This window comes from Perognathus longimembris, chromosome 4, assembly GCF_023159225.1.
Source record: "Perognathus longimembris pacificus isolate PPM17 chromosome 4, ASM2315922v1, whole genome shotgun sequence".
Lineage (NCBI taxonomy): Eukaryota > Metazoa > Chordata > Mammalia > Rodentia > Heteromyidae > Perognathus > Perognathus longimembris.
The window spans coordinates 83,791,773-83,811,937 of NC_063164.1; the positions used below are offsets into that span (position 1 = coordinate 83,791,773).

Sequence of the window (20,165 nt, forward strand, 5' to 3'; positions counted from 1 at the left end):
CTAAGCCACATTCCCAGCCCTCCTTAACATTTTAACATCTCATTTTTCCCATTCCCTCATTTCAGTAGGGTTCCATAACTTCAATCTCTAATTTTACCATTGCTTTTTTTTTTTTTTTTTTGCCAGTCCTGGGGCTTGAACTCAGGGCCTGAGCACTGTTCCTGGCTTCTTTCTGCTCAAGGCTAGCACTCTGCCACTTGAGTCATAGCACTACTTCTGGCTTTTTCTATATATTTAGTACTGAGGAATTGAACCCAGTGCTTCCTGTATGCAAGGCAAGCACTCTACCACTAGGCCATATTCCCAGCCCCCCAATGCCTCTTTATTTTTATTTTTGTTGGTTGCAGGGCTTGAATTCTGGGCCTAGGTGCTGTCCTTCAGCTCAAGGCTAGCACTCTACTACTTGAGCCACAATGCCACTTCCGGGGAGATAAGGGTCTCCCGAACTTTCCTGCCTGGGGCTGGCTCTGAACCATAAGCCTCAGTTCTCAGCCTCCTGAGTAGCAAGGATTAAAGGTGTAAGCCACTGGTGCCTGGCCTACCATTGCTTTTATACTTACTTACTATATTGCTTTATTAAAAAAATTTTTTGGGGGTGGTACTGGGCTTAAACTCAGGGCTTAATATTGTCCATTAGCTTTTTCACTAAAGGCTGACTTTCTGCCACTTGATCCCTACCACCCCTTTGGCTCTGGCTTCAAATGGAGATTCCCCAGATTCCAGTCTCCATAGTAGCTAAGATTACAGACATGAGCCACTGGTGCCTTGGTGATTGGATTCCTTTATGAGGAATGTTTTATCAACTAATTGGTTGTTAACACACACACACACACACTCACTCATATGGGAAAGGGAGGATAAATGGTTTACGTCTTTTTCTTTATGAAACTTTAGTTTTTTTCTCTTCATGTGCTAAGTATGAAACCAAAAGCCTTCTGCATGCTAGGTGATTCTTCTATCCTGAGTGCTGGGATTATAGATGTGAACCATTAAAACTAGGTAGCTCTCTTTATTTGTAAGGATACTATTTGGTGAATTTATAGGAGTTACATAATATTGACACATAATGTTGATGAAATACAGATTAAGATATTTTTCAAACATTTTTATCAATCTTCTAGTATTTCAAATTCAAATGAGATGTATAGTTCATTTATCTGATAAAAATGTAGGTTAAAAATGACAACAAATAAAGTATCTTACCTGGACAATATTGTCTACATTGCTAAATTCCACACACTTCTGTCCTCTCTGATGGTCACAGTAATATTTGTTTTGCTTCCACTGAGGGGGTGAGTGGGCACGAGATTGTGGATTGTTCGGTACACTGAGCTGCATCATTACCATTCCTCCACCAGGTGGCGGCATGGCTAAAAATCAGATAAGGACAGTGCAAATCAGTGTTATTTTAGCAACTTGTATTTCTGAAGCTAGCTAGGATAACAATAATTTCACATTTCTGAACAAAATTTTACTATTAAGTACATCTAAGCTCAAATATTTCAGCTATCCTAAATTAAATATAGGCCTACACTTACTCAGGAGAGTTAATTACTTCTGGCAGCACCTAGTAGATACTAGAATATGTACATAACCAACAAAGGTTCTTTTCCTCCTTCCCTTTCCACATCTCATTTATTCCCTTTGCTCCCTGTTGCAATGTACCACTGAGTGATATTTCTAGCGCTTAAATTTAAAAATATATAATTTTATTGTTATTATACATATCATTTTATTTTAATCTTTTGCTGGTACTGGGACTTGAACTCAGGGTCCAGTCCCTGAGCCTCTTTGTGCTCAAGGCTAGCACTCTGCCACTTGGGCCACAGTACCATTTGTGGCCTGTTCTGAGTGGTTTCATGGACAGAAGAATCTCACAGACTTTTCCCTGCCTGGGCTTAGAACTTTGAGATTCCACCTCCTGAGTATCTAGGATTGCAGGCATGACAAAAAGCAGCACCTGGCTTATTGTTATTATTAAGGTTTACCATTTCCTAAGTCAGGGAAGGGGCACATTTCTTTTTCGGACAATGTCACCCTTCCATTTTTCCCCTACTGTCCCTGACCACAAGTAATATAGCTCTCTCTTTTTTTGTTTTTGGTCAGTCACGGGGCTTGAGGCCTGGGCTTCTTTTTGCTCAAGGCTAGCATTCTACCACTGGGGCCACAGCACCACTTCTGGCTTTTTCTGTTTATGTGGTACTGAGGAATTGAACCCAGGGCTTCATGCATGCTAGGCAAGCACTTTACCACTAAGCCACATTCCCAGTATATACTGGATAGCATGATTACATTTGTTCATCCTTCCTCTTTCCCATTCTGGACTCCCCTTAGGCCCTCCTCCCTCCCTCAAAAAACCCCAAAGCATGGGGCTGGGAATATGGCCTAGTGGTAAAGTGATCGCTTTGTATACATAAGGCCCTGGGTTCTTCGTATACATAAGGCCCTGGGTTCGATTCCTCAGCACCACATATATAGAAAAATCCAGAAGTGGCGCTGTGGCTCAAGTGGTAGAGTGCTAGCCTTGAACAAAAAGAAGCCAGGGGCAGTGCTCAAGCCCTAAATTCAAGCCCCAGGAGTGGCAAACAACAACAACAACAACAACAACAACAACAACAACAACAACAACAGCAAAAAACCCCACAGAAAAACAAAAACACCACCACTACCACCAATAAAAATCCACATTTCAATTTCCTGGGATTTGTGTCAATAAATAGTATTTTAGATGTCTACAGGAGTTACACCTTTGGGTTCTTCCCCTAAAGGTATCCTTCTTTAGTCTGTGTGTGAATGTCTAGAGTCTTGTAGTATAGGTTATCAGGTCCAGTTATTTTTTAGATCCAGTTTCTACCTAAGAGAAAACATGCAGCACTTTTCTCTCTGAGTGGCTTATCTCACTTAGCATGCTTTGTTCTAGGTCCACCCATTTCCCTGCAAATGACATCATCTTATACATCTTGATGAGATGTATGTACCACATTTTATCGATCCACTCATCTACTGTATTTAAGGGTGTTTTTTTTTTTTTTTGCCATTCCTGGGGCTTGAACTCAGGGCCTCAGCACTGTCCCTAAGCTTCTCTTTTGCTCAAGGCTAGCACTCTACTCCTTGAGCCACAGTGCCACTTCTGGCCTTTTCTGTTTACATGGTACTGAGGAATCAAACCCAGGGTTTCATGCATGCTACTAGGCAAGCACTCTACAACTAAGCCACATTCCCAGCCCTGTATTAAAGTTTTAAAATAAAAATTTCCATTTGCTTTGTGTTTTTGAGGAACCCCTTGGAAAGTAATTTTTATAGAGTGAATTAGTTAAAAAAAAGTGGGCATGAATGGTACAGAGCAAAATTTTTGCATCCTGAAATGTTCTACAACTCTGGAAAACTATTTTCATCCCTTTAATTGTGTATTCTTACCAGAAGGGGAACAATAAAAGGGACCCCTGATTCTCTTCAGGATTATATATGTGTAAAAGCACTTTGGAGAGCAGAGAGAAGCAAACTAATAACTTTATTCCAATGTTTCTCTTTTGTGTTAGTATTGCAGTATTAATTGTGCATAGCTCCCATTTCCCTACAGACTAAGAATATGGTTGGCTAAACCATGGAAGGGTTAACTGCTTAGATAGATCTTAAAAAGTTTTTCCCAGGGCTGGGAATGTAGTGTAGTAGTAGGGTGCTTGCCTAGCATGCATGAAGCCCTGGGTTCGATTCCTCAGTACCATGTAAACAGAAAAAGCTGGAAGTGGTGCTGTGGCTCAAGTGGTAGAGTGCTAACCTCAAGCAAAAGAAACTGAAAGATGGAATTCAAGCCCCAGGACTGGCAAAAAAAGAAAACAAAAAAGCTTTTCTCTGCCAAAGTGGCTAATCCTGGAGGCACCCAAAAATAGCTACTTATTTTTTGGTGGTACTTGGGGTTTGAACTCAGAACCTTGCTTGTCCTTGCTAAACTGGATCAATACTGCTAAGCTTATGCCTCCAGTCTTGTTTTTCTTTTAAACTTAAACTCAAGACCTTGGTTCTTGCTTAGCTTTTTCTATCAAGGCTGGTTCTCTATCACTTGAGACCCCTTTTCACATCTGGCTTTTTAGTGGTTAATTGGAGATAGGAGTCTCATGGACTATTTTACATGGGGTGGCTCTCAACAGTGATCCTCAGATCTCAGCCATCTGAATAGCCAGGATTACAGAGCACTCACAGTATAAGTTACCACATGCCCAATGTCCAGCCCTATTTTTCATCGGTCATTTTTAGCACTGTGTCTTGCTTTCTACTTAACTGCAGCCAGGTACTACCATGTCCATTTTGCCTCTGCTGGGGCTGTTTTCGAGCTCCATCATCTTTTGTTTTCACTAACCCAAGTACTAGAATTACAGGCATAAGCCACTGGGTACAGGGTCTAATAGTCATTTATTGATAATCACTTACCATTTAACTTTTTTCCAGGACATTATATATGTCAACAAATCATTACAGTAAAATATAATACAATCCTAAATGTTTCTGTAAGAGTATATGTATGGAATACTGAGCATTGGTGGCTTGTACCTATACTCTTAGCTACATATGAGGCTGAGATCTGAGGATTGTGGAAATGGAACTGTAGCTCAAGTGGTAGAATGCTAGCCTTGAGCACAAAAGCTCAGGACAGCATCCAGACCCTGAACTCAAGCCCCAGGACACAAACACACACACACACACACACACACACACACACACACACACACACACACACACGATACCTTTTTCTTAAAGACTGCGTGAATGGAGCTGGGAGCTTGTGGCTCAGGCCTGTAATCCTAGCTACTCAGGAGGCTGAGATCTAAAATCACAGATGGAAGCCAGACCAGGCAGGAAAGTCTGGTAGAATGCTAGCCTTGAGAGAAAAAGCTCAGGGATAGCACTCAGGCCCTCAGTTCAAGCCTCATGACCAACAAAAAAACAAAAACAAAACAAAAGAAAGACTAGGGAAATTCTTCGTAAAGCAAGTGAGTTTTCTGAGCCATATTTTAAGGATGAGAAAGACTTTGGCAAAAAAAGATGATGGATGAACTTTATAGGCAGAATGAAAACTAAGCACACAAGTACTTTGGGAATGAAAGAGTATATTATTACAGAAACGAAGTTTTGTATGACTTAAACATATATATATATATGTATGTGCGTGTGTGTGTGTGTGCGTGTGTGTGTGTGTGTGTGTGTGTGTGTGTATTAGGGAGGCTTGTTAGACTTACTGGAATGGATCCAAGTTTTATTTTAAGAAGAACAACATGAAGGGATTTCTGTTTCAAGAATAAACACACACACACACACACACACACACACACACACACACACACACACACACACAAAATTTTAGGTTTTTTTGCCAGTCCTGGGGCTTGAACTCAGGGCCTGACCACTGTCCCTGACTTCTTTTTGCTCAAGGCTAGCATTCTGCCTCTTGAGCCATAGCGCCACTTTGGGCTTTTTCTGATAATGTGGTACTGAGGAACCGAACCCAGGGCTTCATGCATGGAAGGCAAGCACTCTACCACTAAGCCACATTCCCAGTCCCTCTCATGAAGTTTTTCTGCCAAATTTGGCTTATTTCCTCCTATTTCAGCCACCTTAGAAGCTAAGACTACAGCTCTGTTTCACAGTGGCTAGCAAAACGGTTAATTATGTTTGTGAAATTTCTGTTTCAATTATTAGGTGAAATCTAAGGTAACAGAAACAGAAAGAGGAGGAAAATATTTTGCTTTTGAACATCTCGGTAAGTATTTCCAGTAGGTAACAGGTTATGTGATCTTGTCACAGCAGAAATAAGATGTATGGTGTTGTCAGAAAAAGCAGTGAGGTTCAAACCCTACAACTTGTTGGATTAGTCACAAAGGGCTGAAGAATGAGAAAAAGGCTTAGGACAGACTCTGGAGAACACCACACTTCTACGGAGGAAAATGAAGATAGCAATGTGATTGCAGTGGCAAAAAAGGAAGATGTGAACTGTACCTGTTAACCTGATTCTGCAAGGCACTCTAAACATCCTGAGTAAATCTCAGCAAAGCAGAAGTTGAGAGATTTTTGTAGAAATAAGAACTTTATTGAACTATTTAGACAGACCATTACTGTTTTTTAGTGATCTATTCCTACCTGCACACTGGTGGCCTTGGAGTGGCTGGGAACTGCATGGTGATGTAGTTCGAGGAAACTGTACTTGTTCTGATCCTGGATGTTGCAAGAAACCCACTGAAGAGCTGTGGACCAGAAGTCAAAAACAAAAACACCACAATGGGACATAGTCTTTGAATAAACATTCCTACAAATTTAAGTAAAACTATTTTATCAAATTGGAAGGCAGTAAAGGTCAAACCCAATTTAATTATTTTCTTTGTGAATTACAATTAAATTTTTGAATAAAAATCTATTTTTTTTAATTGTTGTTTTTGGCCAGTCCTGGGGCTTGAAGTCAGGGCCAGAGTTTCTTTTTGCTCAAAGCCAGTACTATAACAGTACTCCAAAGTGCCACTTACTTCTGTTCCCCCCCCCCCCCCCCCCGTTTATGTGGTACTGAGGAATTGAACTCAGGGCTTCATGCATGCTAGGCAAGCATTCTACCACTCTCAGCCAAAATCTAGTTTTTATATTCATCTCGACATATCTGGAAAAAAGCAGCCACTTCCTAATTCTACCATTACTAAAATTTTACAAATTCAAAATGTCTTTTTCCCCCTCCACTGGAAAAAAAAAATTATTGAGCTCCTTTTGGAAGCTTGGGTGTATTTAATTATAGGTTTGTTTTAAAAAATGATATATTTATTACCTCTAAGTAGTTGCATGAAGAGGTTATCATTCAAGAAATCAGCTTATGAATACAATGTATCTTAATATCAGTATTCATCATTTTCCTCATTTCAACTCAGCTCCCTAAACTGTCTTTATTGCTAAAATAATTATTTAAAAAAGGAATACAACTCATTTTACAAAAGAAAATTCATTAGTGTAAAATCATTGAGTTACTATTATACAGTCATTCACCCCTCCACCCCGGGGTTCAACCCCCTGGGGCTTGAACTCAGGGCCTGGGCATTGTCCCTGAGCTTCTTTTGCTCAAAGTTAGCACTCTACCACTTGAGCCACAGCACCACTTCCAGCATTTTCGGTGTATGTGGTACTGAGGAATCAAACCCAGGGCTTCATGCATGCAAGGCAAACACTCTACCACTAAGCCACATTCCCACCCCATTATTGTACTGTTTTAAAATTCAAAATAATATGAGGTTTGTGGTAGTGCATCTTTAAAATTGTCTCTCTTTAGCAAATTCTTTCAGGATAATGGTTTATAGAATGGTATTACAAAGTTTGTAAATAAACAAATATTTAATTTATATGTAAAGTAGTATTAGTTAATTTTTCTTTTCTTTCATCTTCCATGGGGCTTGAACTCAGGGCATTGGGCACTGTCCCTGAGCCCTTCTGCTCAAGGCTTCTGCTCTACCACTCTGAACCACAGAGCTACTTCTGGATTTTGAGTGGTTAATTGGAGATAAGAGTCTCATGAGGAGTTTCTTCCCTGGGCTGGCGATGTACAGACGGGTTGTAGTTACATTAGTCAAGTGAAGAGTACATTTCTTTTTGGACATTATCATCCCTTTCCTCACTCCCAGTTTTTCCCTTCAGTTTTCTGCTTTTAATAAACCTACTAGTAAGGCAGTATTTTTTTTTCAAATTTTTATTATCAAACTGATGTACAGAGAGGTTACAGTTTCATATGTTAGGCTTTGGATACATTTCTTGTATTGTTTGTTACCTTCTCCCTCATACCCCCCCTCCCACCACCCCTTTCCCTTTCCCCCCCTGAGGTGTTCAGTTCACTTTCACCAAACAGTTTTGCAAGTATTGCTTTTGTAGTTGTTTGTCTTTTTTTACCCTGTGTCTCTCAATTTTGGTATTCCCTTTCAAAATGCTATTGTTGTACTGTGTCATGTAATTACATTAAAAATACTACTTTTCTTCTTCTTCTTCTTCTTTTTTTTTTTTGGTTGCTAGTCCTGGGGCTTGAACTCAGGGCCTGGGCACTGTCCCTGAGCCTCTTTTGCTCAAGTCTAGTGCTTTACCACTTGAGCCACAGTGTCACTTAGATTTTCCTGTGTATGTGGAACTGAGGAAATGAACCCAGGGCACTCTACCAGCAAGCCACATTACCAGCCCCTAAAAGTATTCCTTTAGATTTAATACTGAATGAATTTCAGAGAATACAAGGAGTCATGTCAGATGACACTATGACGATACAATCAATCAAATTCCAACTATGGGAAACTTAAGAAATTCCTTAAGAATATAAGCAATATTTGTGGGAAATAAGATTTCTCTAGTGAATCATAAAAAAAATTAAGATGTGAAATGAAACTACATTTAGATTTATTTATTTAATTAATTATTTTTTCCTCCTCCTTGCCCTGGGCGGCCTGGAATCACCTCTGCTGTCCCCTTCTCCACTCTTGCCACCCCACCCCCCCTGTGGTGGATGTGATTGTCCCTGCCACCTACACTGAAATAGCCATGACTAAATATGATACCTGTACTCTATTTCAAAATAATGTGAGAGGAAACAAAGGCAGGTTTAGATGATAATAAATCAATCATAAGTTGATAATTGTCAAGTGTGAGCTCATGAGGGTTCAGTACAATTCTGTGTAAATATATATATATATATATATATATATATATATATATATATATATATATATATATATATATAAAGATGCCCAAGGCTGGAGAGTAGCAAACTTGCAAAAACCATAGGTTCAATTTCAGCCTCACACACATTTTAATAAAATGTTAATGGAAAGTGACTTGGGGACTTTATGTGAAAATAGTACTTTCTGAATTTGGTGACAGGCACATGGTAAGAGAACACTGCCCAGACAAGGGAGGAGAATATTTAGGCCAGTGAAGTGAGTAATATGTATCACACTACTAAATTGTAAATGGGTTCTAATGGGTTTTACTTGGAATTTTAATATAAAATAGTTTCCTACCACTAGACTGTATGCTACGCAAATGAATAAAAATCAGGGCTTGAGAATTATAAAGCTGATTACAGGCCTCTATTAATCTCCCCAAGAACACAGATGCTTAATTTAAGGACACATACTAGGTGATAAGCCATGCTCTAAAATCACTTAAAACATTCTAGAAAAGAAAAACAAACCAATAGCCTAATGCAATGGCTCACATTTATAATCCTAACTGAAGAGTTAAAGTAAACCCCATTTTCAGGCAGCCCCCGTTTTGTTGTCTGTTTAAACTATGAGTAACCCAGGCCACCAATTATCCCGGCTAGCAGGACAAGCTTATTAGGGCCCAGCTGGTCAGGAAACTCTAACCGCCTGGGAATGCTCAACTCTAACTGCCCCGGAATGCCTCGAGCCCTGAGCCAATCAGATTTGTACCCGTATCCTAATCTTGCTTGAACACCTGATTACTGTAACTTGTTTTTTTGCCTTTATAAGCTCTGTGCAATCTCAGCTCGGGGCCTTCCTCCTAACCTCCGCTGTGTCGGTGGGTAGGACGAGGCCCAATCTGCAGCTCGCCTGAATAAAGCCTTGCTTTTGCATTTCGGAACGCCTGGCTCTTGGAGGTCTTCTTGGTGGTGGTCTCGCGACATGGGCATAACACTAACTACTTAGGAAACTGAGATTATTAGGAGGATTTCAGTTTAAAGGTGATACAGGCAAAAAGTCTGCAAGACCTTGTAAAAGAACTAATAATAATAATAATAATAGAAACACACCAATAAAGTTGGCCTCTGGTGGCATATGCCTATAATCCTAGCTACTTAGGGGAGGGTAAGTTCGAAACAGTTTGAAGCCAGACCAGGCAGAAAAGTCTGTGAGACAACCAACCAGCTAGACTGGTGGTATTGCTCAAGTGGTAGAGGGCTAACCAAACAAGTAGAGCAAGAATGAGGTAAAAACAAAATGAAACAAAACAAAACAAAAGCTGGGTATAGTAGTGCATGCCTATTCATCCTAGCTATAGAAGCATAATTACATAGACAGTGGTCCAGACTGGCCCAGGCAAAAAAAGAGACCTTGTTCAAAAACAACAAGCTGGGCACTGGTGGCTTGGATATGTAATCCTCAGTCCCAAGGAGGCTGAGAACAGAGGATGTGGTTCAAAGCAAGCCTGGTCAAGGAAAGTCCATGAGACTCTTCTCTCTGAGTGCTAGGTTTGAGTGAAAAAAGCTCAAAGGCAGGGGCTGGGAATATGACCTAGTGGCAAGAGTGCTTGCCTCGTATGAAGCTCTGGGTTTGATTCCTTAGCACCACATATTGTAGAAAAAGCCGGAAGTGGCACTGTGGCTCAAGTGGCAGAGTGCTAGCTTTGAGCAAAAAGAAGCTAGGGACAGTGCTCAGGCCCTGAGTTCAAGCCCTAGGACTGGCAAAAAAACAAAACAAAAAAGCTCAAAGACAGTTGAAGCCTCAGGACATGCACACACATTACCCCACCCCCCAATAAAAACACAAAACCCCAAGCCCCAGAAAACAACAAAAAAAACCCAGGGTTGAAGATGTGACTCATGATAGCGTGCTTGTACAAGTGAAAGCAAGGCTCTGAGTTCAAATCCTTCTATTGCCAATACAAAAATAGTTGCTAAAATAGTATTATCTCCATTTTATTTTTGTGATGCTAGGGATTGAATTCAGAGGTTTATTCATGCTATTTATTACCCTTTGTACTTTTTTCATGGTGCTGGAACTGGACTGAAGGCCTGGGCCCTGTCCCTAAGCTTTTGTGTTCCTGACTAATGCTCTACCACTCCACTTTTGTCTTTTTGCTGGTTAATTGGAAATAAGAGCCTGACAGGCTTTCCTGCCCAGGCTGGCTTCGAGCTGTGGTCCTTGGATCTCAGTCTTTGAGTAGCTAGGATTGCAGGCCTGGGCCACATTCACTTGACTAGACCTCTAGTTCTGACTCTTATTTTCATCCTCCCTTTTAGAATTACAAATGTTTACCCAGTGTATCAGAAAGGACAGCTTTGCAGGTTCAAACGTTTTTCTTGGAAGATGGAAGAGAAAGGAACAATTTAAAAAAAAAAATTTTTGGGGTGTGTGTGTGCAGTACTAGGGTTTGAAATCAGGCTCTGACATGCTTGCTAGAAAGGCTCTCTACCAATTAAATCATGTTCAAGAAAGGGGACTTTTAAAATACCAGGCCCAGGATGGCATGCCACATGTCTCCGTGGTCCCATCTTGTGTCCTGTCTCCTGTCTCATCTCTGGTCACCATGCTGTCCCACTTCAGCTCTCCATTGGAGCTAATTTGTTTGTTGGTGTTGTTTTTGTTCTTTCTTCTCTGGCCTGTTTCCTAACAGTGTTAAGTGTATTTGAGGGCCGCAGGCCTCTGTAAGAACTAGCTGCCTGCAGACTGCTAATGCTCTAATAAAGACTCCAAGATTCGATCCTTAAAAAAAAAAAAAAAAACCACCAAAAAACTAGGCCTAGTCCTTTATAGGAAGCATGTATGTTACTTTTTTTTGGTTTTTATTTATTTATTTTTTATTGCCAATCCTGGGCACTGTCTCTGAGCTTCTTTTGCTCAAGGCTAGCTCTCTACCACTTGAGCCACAGTGCCACTTCTAGCCTTTTCTGTTTAGGTGGTACTGGGGAATTGAACCCAGGGCTTCATGCATCCTAGGCAAACAATCTACCAGTAACCCACATACCCTGTTCTTTTTTTTTGCGCCAGTCCTGGGCCTTGGACTCAGGGCCTGAGCACTGTCCCTGGTTTGCTTTTTGCTCAAGGCTAGTACTCTGCCACTTGAGCCACAGCGCCACTTCTGGCCATTTTCTATATATGTGGTGCTGGGGAGTCGAACCCAGGGCTTCATGTATGCTAGGCAGTTTGGTGTTCCTTTAAGAATATCCTGTGGTTTCACAGTGTGCGAATGCCTAGTCCTGTACACTTTATCATGTTCCAGTATATGTTAGATTTAGATTCTGAATATTAGAGAAAACATGGGCTGTTTATCTCTTTGAGCTTGGCCTATCTCACTTAACATGATTAATCTTTATATTTTTAAAGAACTTCAAAATAGTTACCTACTTTTTTATAATATACTTCATAAAATCAGATTTTTAAAATTTTTGATTATGTCTATCCATTAACTACTATATCTTTTCCTTTATACTTTGCTTGATCTCACTATCCATGTAGCCTCTGCACTCTTATTTAAGGCTAACTGCTGCCATTTGTGTGGTAAATCTGCTCTCCCAACCCTAACCCTATGGAAAGTAGTGGCAAATTACTTTATACTATGTTTTTTCCTTCAGGATTACAAACTTACGATTTATCTTTCATTTTTGTTGGTTGTAGGGCTTGAACACACAGGTCCTGGGTGCTGTTCCCTGCACTGTTTTTACTTAAGGCTAGCACTCTACCACTTTGAGACACAGCTCCAGCTTTCGGTTTTCTGGTGGTTAGAGATAAGAGTATCACAAGGACTTTCCCATCTGGCCTGTCTTTGAAACGCAATCCTCAAATCATAGCCTCCTGAGTAACTAGGATTACAGGTATGAGCCACTGGTGCCCAGCTAAGCCTTTTCTTTCAACTAAAAAAAAAAAACGCTCCTTCTTCCAGCCCAAGCAGGAAAGTCCATGAAAAAGAGAAAAGGCTCAGGAAGAGTTACCAGGTGCTTAATACAAGCCCCAATGACTGACCAAAAGAAAAAAAAAAAAAGCTGCTTCTTAATCTCATTTCAGTAAATTAAATTGTAACAAACAAAACTCAACTAACATTAAAAAGATCAACTACAAACAAGACCACACTAAAGCCACCAGCACAACTATGTTCATCGCAGCACAATTTGTCATTGCTAAAACATGGAACCAACCAAGATGCCCCTCAGTAGACAACTGGATTAGGGAAATGTGGTACATATACACAATGGAATTCTTTTTTTTTTTTTTTTTTTTTGGCCAGTCCTGGGCCTTGAACTCAGGGCCTGAGTACTGTCCCTGACTTCTTTTTGCTCAAGGCTAGCACTCTGCTACTTGAGCCACAGTGTCACTTCTGGACATTTTCTATATATGTGGTGCTGGGGAACTGAACCTAGGGCTTCATGTATAAGAGGCAAGTACTCTTGTCACTAGGCCATATTCCCAGTCCCTACAATGGAATTCTATGCTTCCATCAGAAGTAATGACACTGCCCCATTAGTAAGGAAATGGAAGGACTTGGAAAAAAAAATCATATTAAGTGAAGTGACCCAGACCCAAAGAAGCATAAACCCTATGGTGTCTCTCAGAGGGAATAGCTAGTACAGGATTAGGCTAGTCATGGTAGAATATCAAAATACCCCAATAGCTGCACCCATATGATCACATAAGATGATGCCAAGTGAAATGAACTCCACGTTATGGAGACAAGAGTGATACCACTGTTTTAACTATTATCATCATCCCATGTAAAACTGTACATTTTGTATTTATTATTTTTTCTTGTCTGTTTGTTCCGTTTTGCTTCTCTTGTATTCCCTTCCTGTGGTTGTACCCCCCGCCCCCCACCACTATATCTCATTCGAATACCGTGGATACTGATTATACAGGTATTAGAACTGGGGAAGGGAAAGGGAATACTAAAATTTAGAGACAAAGGACAAAAAGACAAACCATTCCAAAAGCAATACCCACAAAACCATTTGGTGTACATCAACTGCTGCACAACTCGGGGGGGAAGAGGTAAGGGGGAGGAGGGCGGGGATGAGGAGGAGGTAACAAACAGTACAAGAAATGTACCCAAGGCCTAACATATGAAACTGTAACCTCTCTGTACATCACTTTGACAATAAATAATAAGAAAAAAACCAGAAATGTACTCACTGCCTTACATATGAATCTGTATCCCCTCTGTACCACACTTTGACAACGAAGAAAAAGTTTAATTAAAAGTAAATAAAAATAAATAGATCGTATACTATGGCCAATTGGGTATTATTAGGGTGAAAGTATGGTTCAGTATATGTGAAATCAATAAATGTAATACATAACATAAATAAAATCAGGAACAAAGACCACACGATCATCTCAAATGCTTCACAAAAGGCCTCTGACAAAATTCAAAGATCTGAAGAAACTAGGAAAAGAAGGAATGTATATGAATTTAATAAAGGCTATGTATGACAAATCTTGAGGCAACATCATATTAAACATCTAAATTTCAGCTAGGTGTTGGTAGTTCACACCTAAAATCCGAGCTACTCAGGACCCTGAGATCTGAGGATTGCAATTCAAAGCCAGCCCAGACAGGAAAGTTCGTGAGACTTTCATGTCCAGTAACCACAAAAAAAGCCAGAAGGTGAGCTGTGGCTCAAGTGGTAGAGCACTAATTTAGAGCAAGAAAGCTCAGGGGCAGCCCCAGGACCAGCACAACAAAACAAAACATAATCCAAATTTTGTATGGAGGTATAAAATACCAAGAATAGCGTAAAACAATTTCCAGTAAAAGGTTTAACACTGGAGACATCACAATACTAGATTTCAAATTGTACTACACAGCCTTAATAACAAGAATGGTTTGGTGTTGGCACAAAAACAGACCTCAAAGTTGGGCACCTGTGGTTCATACCTATAATCCTAGGTATGCAGGAGGCTGAGATCTGAGGCTCACAATTCAAAGCTAGCATAGGCAGGAAAGTCCATGAGACTTATCTCCAGTTAGCCAGCAAAAAGTCAGAAGTGGAGCTTTGGCTTAAGTGGTAAAGCTCCAGATGCCCAGAAGATGGAACAAGAATTGACAAATGAGACTACGTATATCAAATTAAAGAGTTTCTGCACAGCAAAATAAAGTTATCACAGGGCTGGGAATGTGCCTTAGTGGTAGAGTGCTTGCCTGGCATGCATGAAGCCCTGGGTTCAATTCCTCAGTACCACATAAACAGAAAAAGCCAGAAGTGGTGCTGTGGTGGTAGAGCACCAGCCTTGAGCAAAAGAAGCTCAAGCCCTGAGTCTAAGCCCCATGACTGGCAAAAAAACCCAAACAAACCCAAAAAACAAAAAACACCAAAAGAAAACCCACAATCTTGGTTAGCTTTTTTTTTTTTCCTGTCTTGAGGCTTGAACTCAGGGCCTGAGCACTGTCCCTGGCTTCCTTTTGCTCAAGGCTATCACTCTACCACTTGAGCCACAGCGCCACTTCTGGCTTTTTCTATATATATGGTGCTGAGGAATCAAACCCAGGGTTTCATATATATGAAGCAATCACTCTATCATTAGGCCATATTCCTAGCCCCCTTGGTCAGCTATGTAACAGAGAATATACAAAGAGCTTAAGAAATTAAAATAGCAAGAAAACAAATAATCTAAAAAAATGGGCAAAGGAACTAACAGTTCTCATTAAAAGAAATAAAGATGGTTAACCGACAAATGAAGAAATGCTGAGATCCGAGGATTTCAGTTCCAAGCCAGCCTAAGCAGAAAAAAGTCAGTGAGACTCTTATCTTCTTCAGCTGACCACCAAAAAGCCAGAAGTAGAGCTGTTGCTCAAGTGGTAGAGCACTGTCCTTGAGCAAAGAATGTTCAGAGGCAGTGCTCAGGTACTGGGTTTAAGCTCTAGGTAGGACTAGTACCTGCCCCTCCCCCACACTCATTCCTGAACTGAATACACCAAAAGGAGAGTAAATCAATATACTAGAAAGCCATGTAACTGTTCACTGCAGCACTGTTCACAAAACTGAAGTAATGGAAATTAGTTGATGTGTCCAGCAATAGGTAACAGATAAAGAAAATGTCACACTCACACTCATACTCTCATATTCTACCTAGAAATATAATGGTAAGGTTATAGGACATAGGGAAAAAGTGGTAAATAACTTAGAAATACACTGTAATTACGTATGAAGAAAATACAAAGAAACTTAATGAAAGCTATTGGTCAACAGGGTGTTGGGGACCAAAGGTAGAGAAAGTTTAGGAAGTGGGAATTAGTAAGAGGTTTGGCTAACAAGGAGGGTGAATGAGGATGAATATGCATGGTCAGAGTAGTTTATTTGCGTTTATGAAAATTGAATGAAGGGGCTAGGAATATGGCCTAGTGGCAAGAGTGCTTGCCTCGTATACATGAGGCCCTGGGTTCGATTCCTCAGCACCATATATACAGAAAATGGCCAGAAGTGGCGCTGTGGCTCAAGTGGCAGAGTGCTAGCCTTGAGCAAAAAAGAAGCCAGGGACAGTGCTCAGGCCCTGAGTTCACGGCCCAGGACTGGCCCCAAAAAAGAAAATTGAATGAAACCTGCTGGAATTGTTTTAGGAAGGTGTGAGAGGGATAGGGGTTAAGAGAAAGTGATACAGGAGATAAGACTGATTGTAATATATCTTATACATGTGTGGAAATATAACATTGAACTCCTGTCTCATACAACTAATGTATGCTTACAAACAAACACTATTATTACTTTTGGTGGTAATGGAGTTTGAACTTAGACCTCCAACTTGCTAGGCAGGCACTCTACCACCTGAACCACTCAGCCAGCCTTTGTTGCATTGGCTATTTATTTTGTACTGATCCTTGGACTTGAACTCAGGCACTGGGCACTGTCTCCCAACTTTATGGCTTAAGGCTTTACCACCTGAACCATAGCTCTACTTGGCAGGAATGGGATAGAGAGATTAAATGTCAGAGAAACTTGTCTGTATGATGTAATCTCATCTAGAAAAAAGTGTGAAGAAGTTACAAATGAAAACAATGTTTAAAAAGGTTTCTAGCCAGCAGGTAGCTCATGCCTACAATCTTAGCTAGTCAGGAGGCTGAGATCTGAGGATCCTGGTTCAAATATGTTGAGACTCTTAGCTCCAATTAACCACCTGAAAACCAGAAGTAGTGCTGTGGCTCAAATGGTAGAGTGCTAGCTAGCCTTGAGCTGAAGAGTTCAGGGACAGCACCCAGGCCCAGAATTCAAGCTCCATGACTGATAAAACAACAAAAAAAGTTTCTTTTTTTCTTTCTTTTCTTGTTGGTCATGAGGCTTAAACTTAAGGCCTGGGCACTGTCCCTGAGTTCTTTTTGCTCTAGGCTAGTGCTCTACCACTTTGAGTCACAGCTCCACTTCCAGTTTTGAGTGGTTAATTGGAGATAAGAGTCTCATGGGACTTTTTTGCTTGGGCTGGCTTCAAAACTCAACCCTGAGGTCTCAGCCTCCTGAGTAGCTAGGATTATAGGTGTGAGCTACCAGTGCCCAGCTCAGAAAAATATTTATCTAATGTTCATAACATAAATAAGGGGAAAAGTGCAAGATGACATGTATTTCATAAAAACCGATTATCATCCAATTCCTATCCTTGTATTTATTCAAGTATTATTATGGCAAGAAGTCCAATGTGACAGAATGCAGACTAACTGGTAAATAATGGCTATGTGAGGGTGGGGTGAAGTGATATGTGAGGGTGGGGTGAATTGAAGCATGATGATTACCATTCCTTTGAAACATTTTATATTCATGTACATCACTATTATTCATTTGTGATTAAACATTGGAAAAACACTTAAAAGTACACTCTACAGAAATAAAATAAGATTAATGTCAATAGTTACATGTGCATATATACATACACACATGTACACATGTGTACATAATACACATACACTACCCTTTGTGGCTAAGAAATGTGTTAAGTTTGGATTTACAAAGCTACTGTTCTGGGACAGGCTTACTCTAGGTGGGAATTTGGAACAATATCTGCTTTTCATGTAAGTATATACTAGAATAGTGAAGATAAAATACAATTTATATAAGCTACTCAATCTAGGTATATGAAGAAATGGCCTCAATTTATTAGCCTTTAGATAATAGGTAGAGTAATAAAAAGGCCATAATTGAACTTTAATCAATGGCCTAATAATTATTACAGTATTTTTCTACCCAAAGTGCCCTTCATTAATTCTGTACAAAACAGGGCTTACTGACAAATAAATTGCCCAAAATGTACCTAGGACACAAGTTTGACAATACAGAACACACATTTCCTGCTTCATGTACAACTCACTTCATTTCTCACACTGGTAATCTAAAATTAGAATAGATCATTGCCAGCCTGTCATATACAGATCAATTGCTATTATCAACAGACACAGCTAGCTTATTTCAAAGTGCATCAGCCTCATTTGGGTCATATCCTTAATATTGAGTGATTCTAGAAAAGATTCAAGACAGAATTTGTTGGGGAACCTCACTTATCTTAATTGCTGTGTTCTAGTCCATTTCTCAGGCAATAATAGGTGTGTACATATTTGTTTTCTTTTCAAGAACAAGCCCAGGGTCTAAAACTATGGTTCTTTCCAAATCACAATCATCAGCAACTGACTGGACCGGCTTTAGGATTCATCCATCATGCAAACACAAGGCTGACTGTAGAGGAGAGTACAGAATTCTGCTCTCACTTCCACTCATACTCTTTCAGAGTTGGCCTCTCAAAAGTCAAGCATATAAGATATATCTAAACCTTTATCAATTTGATTGATTTTCTAAAGGAGCCAATATTTGGGATCTGTTAAACTAGTAGTAGTAGTAGTAGTAGTAGTAGTAGTAGTAGTAGTGTGTGTGTGTGTGTGTGTATGCTGGTCTAAGGCTTGAACTCATGGCCCCCAGTTCATACTGGGTTTGTTTGCCCATGGCTGGTGCTCTTATTACTTGAACCATCCTTCTAGCCTGAGATTTTTTCTTTATTAAACTTTTTTCTTTATTGTCAAAGTATGGTACAGAGGGGTTACAGATTCATATGTAAGGCAGTGAGTACATTTCTTGTTCAACTTGTTACCTCCTCCCTCATTCCACTCCCCCCCCCCACCTTACCCTCTCCCTCTGAGCTGTGTAGTTGATTTACACCAAATGGTTTTGTGGATATTGCTTTTGGAATGGTTTGTCCTTTTGTCCTTTGTGTCTCAATTTTGATATTCCCTTTTCTTTCCCCAGTTCTAATTCCCGTATAAACAGTATCCAGGTACTCAGATGAGATACAGTAAGGAAATGGAAGGACTTGGAAAAAATCATACTAAGTGAAGTGACCCAGACCCAAAGAAACATAAACCCTATGGTATCCCTCATAGGGAGTAGCTAGTACGATTAGGCTAGTCATGGTAGAAGATCAAAATACCCCAATAGCTACACCCATATGATCACATAAGATCATGCCAAGTGAAATGAACTCCATGTCACGGAAACAAGAGTTATGCCACTGTTGTAATTATTTTCAGCATGCCATGTGAAATGGTACCTTTTTTTTTTTCTTGTCTGTTTGTTTGATTGTTTTGTTTCTCTTGTATTCCATTCCTATGGTTGTACCCCTGAGATATTTTTGTTTAAATGTATTTGACAAATAAAACAAATGGAAAGTTGTAAAACCTAAGCCATTTTATATGGATTTCTATAGGCTTGATCATCTAGTATGAAAGCCCCCTTTCAGCATGAAGGACTACAGAAGTAACTTAGGAATATAAGAATCTTTTGGTTTATAGTAAGTCACTAGATCAAGTGGTATGTACTTAGTTCTCTAAGTTTCTGCCCTATTTAGGAATGACTGTTTCGGTAATTTTCTCTAATAAAATATTACACTGTTTAAAAAGCAAGTAATTTAGCAATTTTCTCACCCTTCATTTAATTTACGTTAGCAATGCATTATGCATATAATGGATATTTTAGAAACTTAGTTGGCATTTTAGACCCAAACATATGTGAAAAATGGACTCAAGTTCTAGGATTTATTTAAACTCATATAACAACAAATAGAATTCAAACTCATATACCAACTGGCCAAGTTTAATCCAGGACCATTTCTATTTTCATTATGTAGCAGGTCTACCTCAAAAGAGGCATCCATATAACATAAAATTCCAAAGATGCCTGCAAGACTCATAGCTAACTTAACATTTAAAAATCCTAGGGGCTGGGAATATGGCCTAGTGGCAAGAGTGCTTGCCTCCTACACATGAAGCTCTCGGTTCGATTCCCCAGCACCACACATATAAAAAACGGCCAGAAAGGGCGCTGTGGCTCAGGTGGCAGAGTGCTAGCCTTGAACAGGAAGAAGCCAGGGACGGTGCTCAGGCCCTGAGTCCAAGGCTCAGGACTGGCCAAAATAAAATAAAATAAAATAAAATAAAATAAAATAAAATAAATAAAATAAAATCCT

At 39.9% G+C, this 20,165-nt stretch overlaps 1 protein-coding gene across 13 annotated transcripts in view; it reads right to left on the reverse strand.

The window, feature by feature from the left end:
* The window catches only part of R3hdm1 (R3H domain containing 1), a 157,923-nt gene that overhangs the window by 13,488 nt on the left and 124,270 nt on the right, over positions 1–20,165 (reverse strand). For all 13 annotated transcript variants that reach the window (XM_048345568.1, XM_048345557.1, XM_048345561.1 and 10 more), the window contains 2 exons: positions 6,133–6,236; positions 1,204–1,370 (listed from right to left, as the gene is read on the reverse strand). In XM_048345568.1, coding sequence (XP_048201525.1) covers positions 1,204–1,370; positions 6,133–6,236 — 271 coding nt within the window. The remainder of the gene's footprint in view (positions 1–1,203; positions 1,371–6,132; positions 6,237–20,165) is intronic.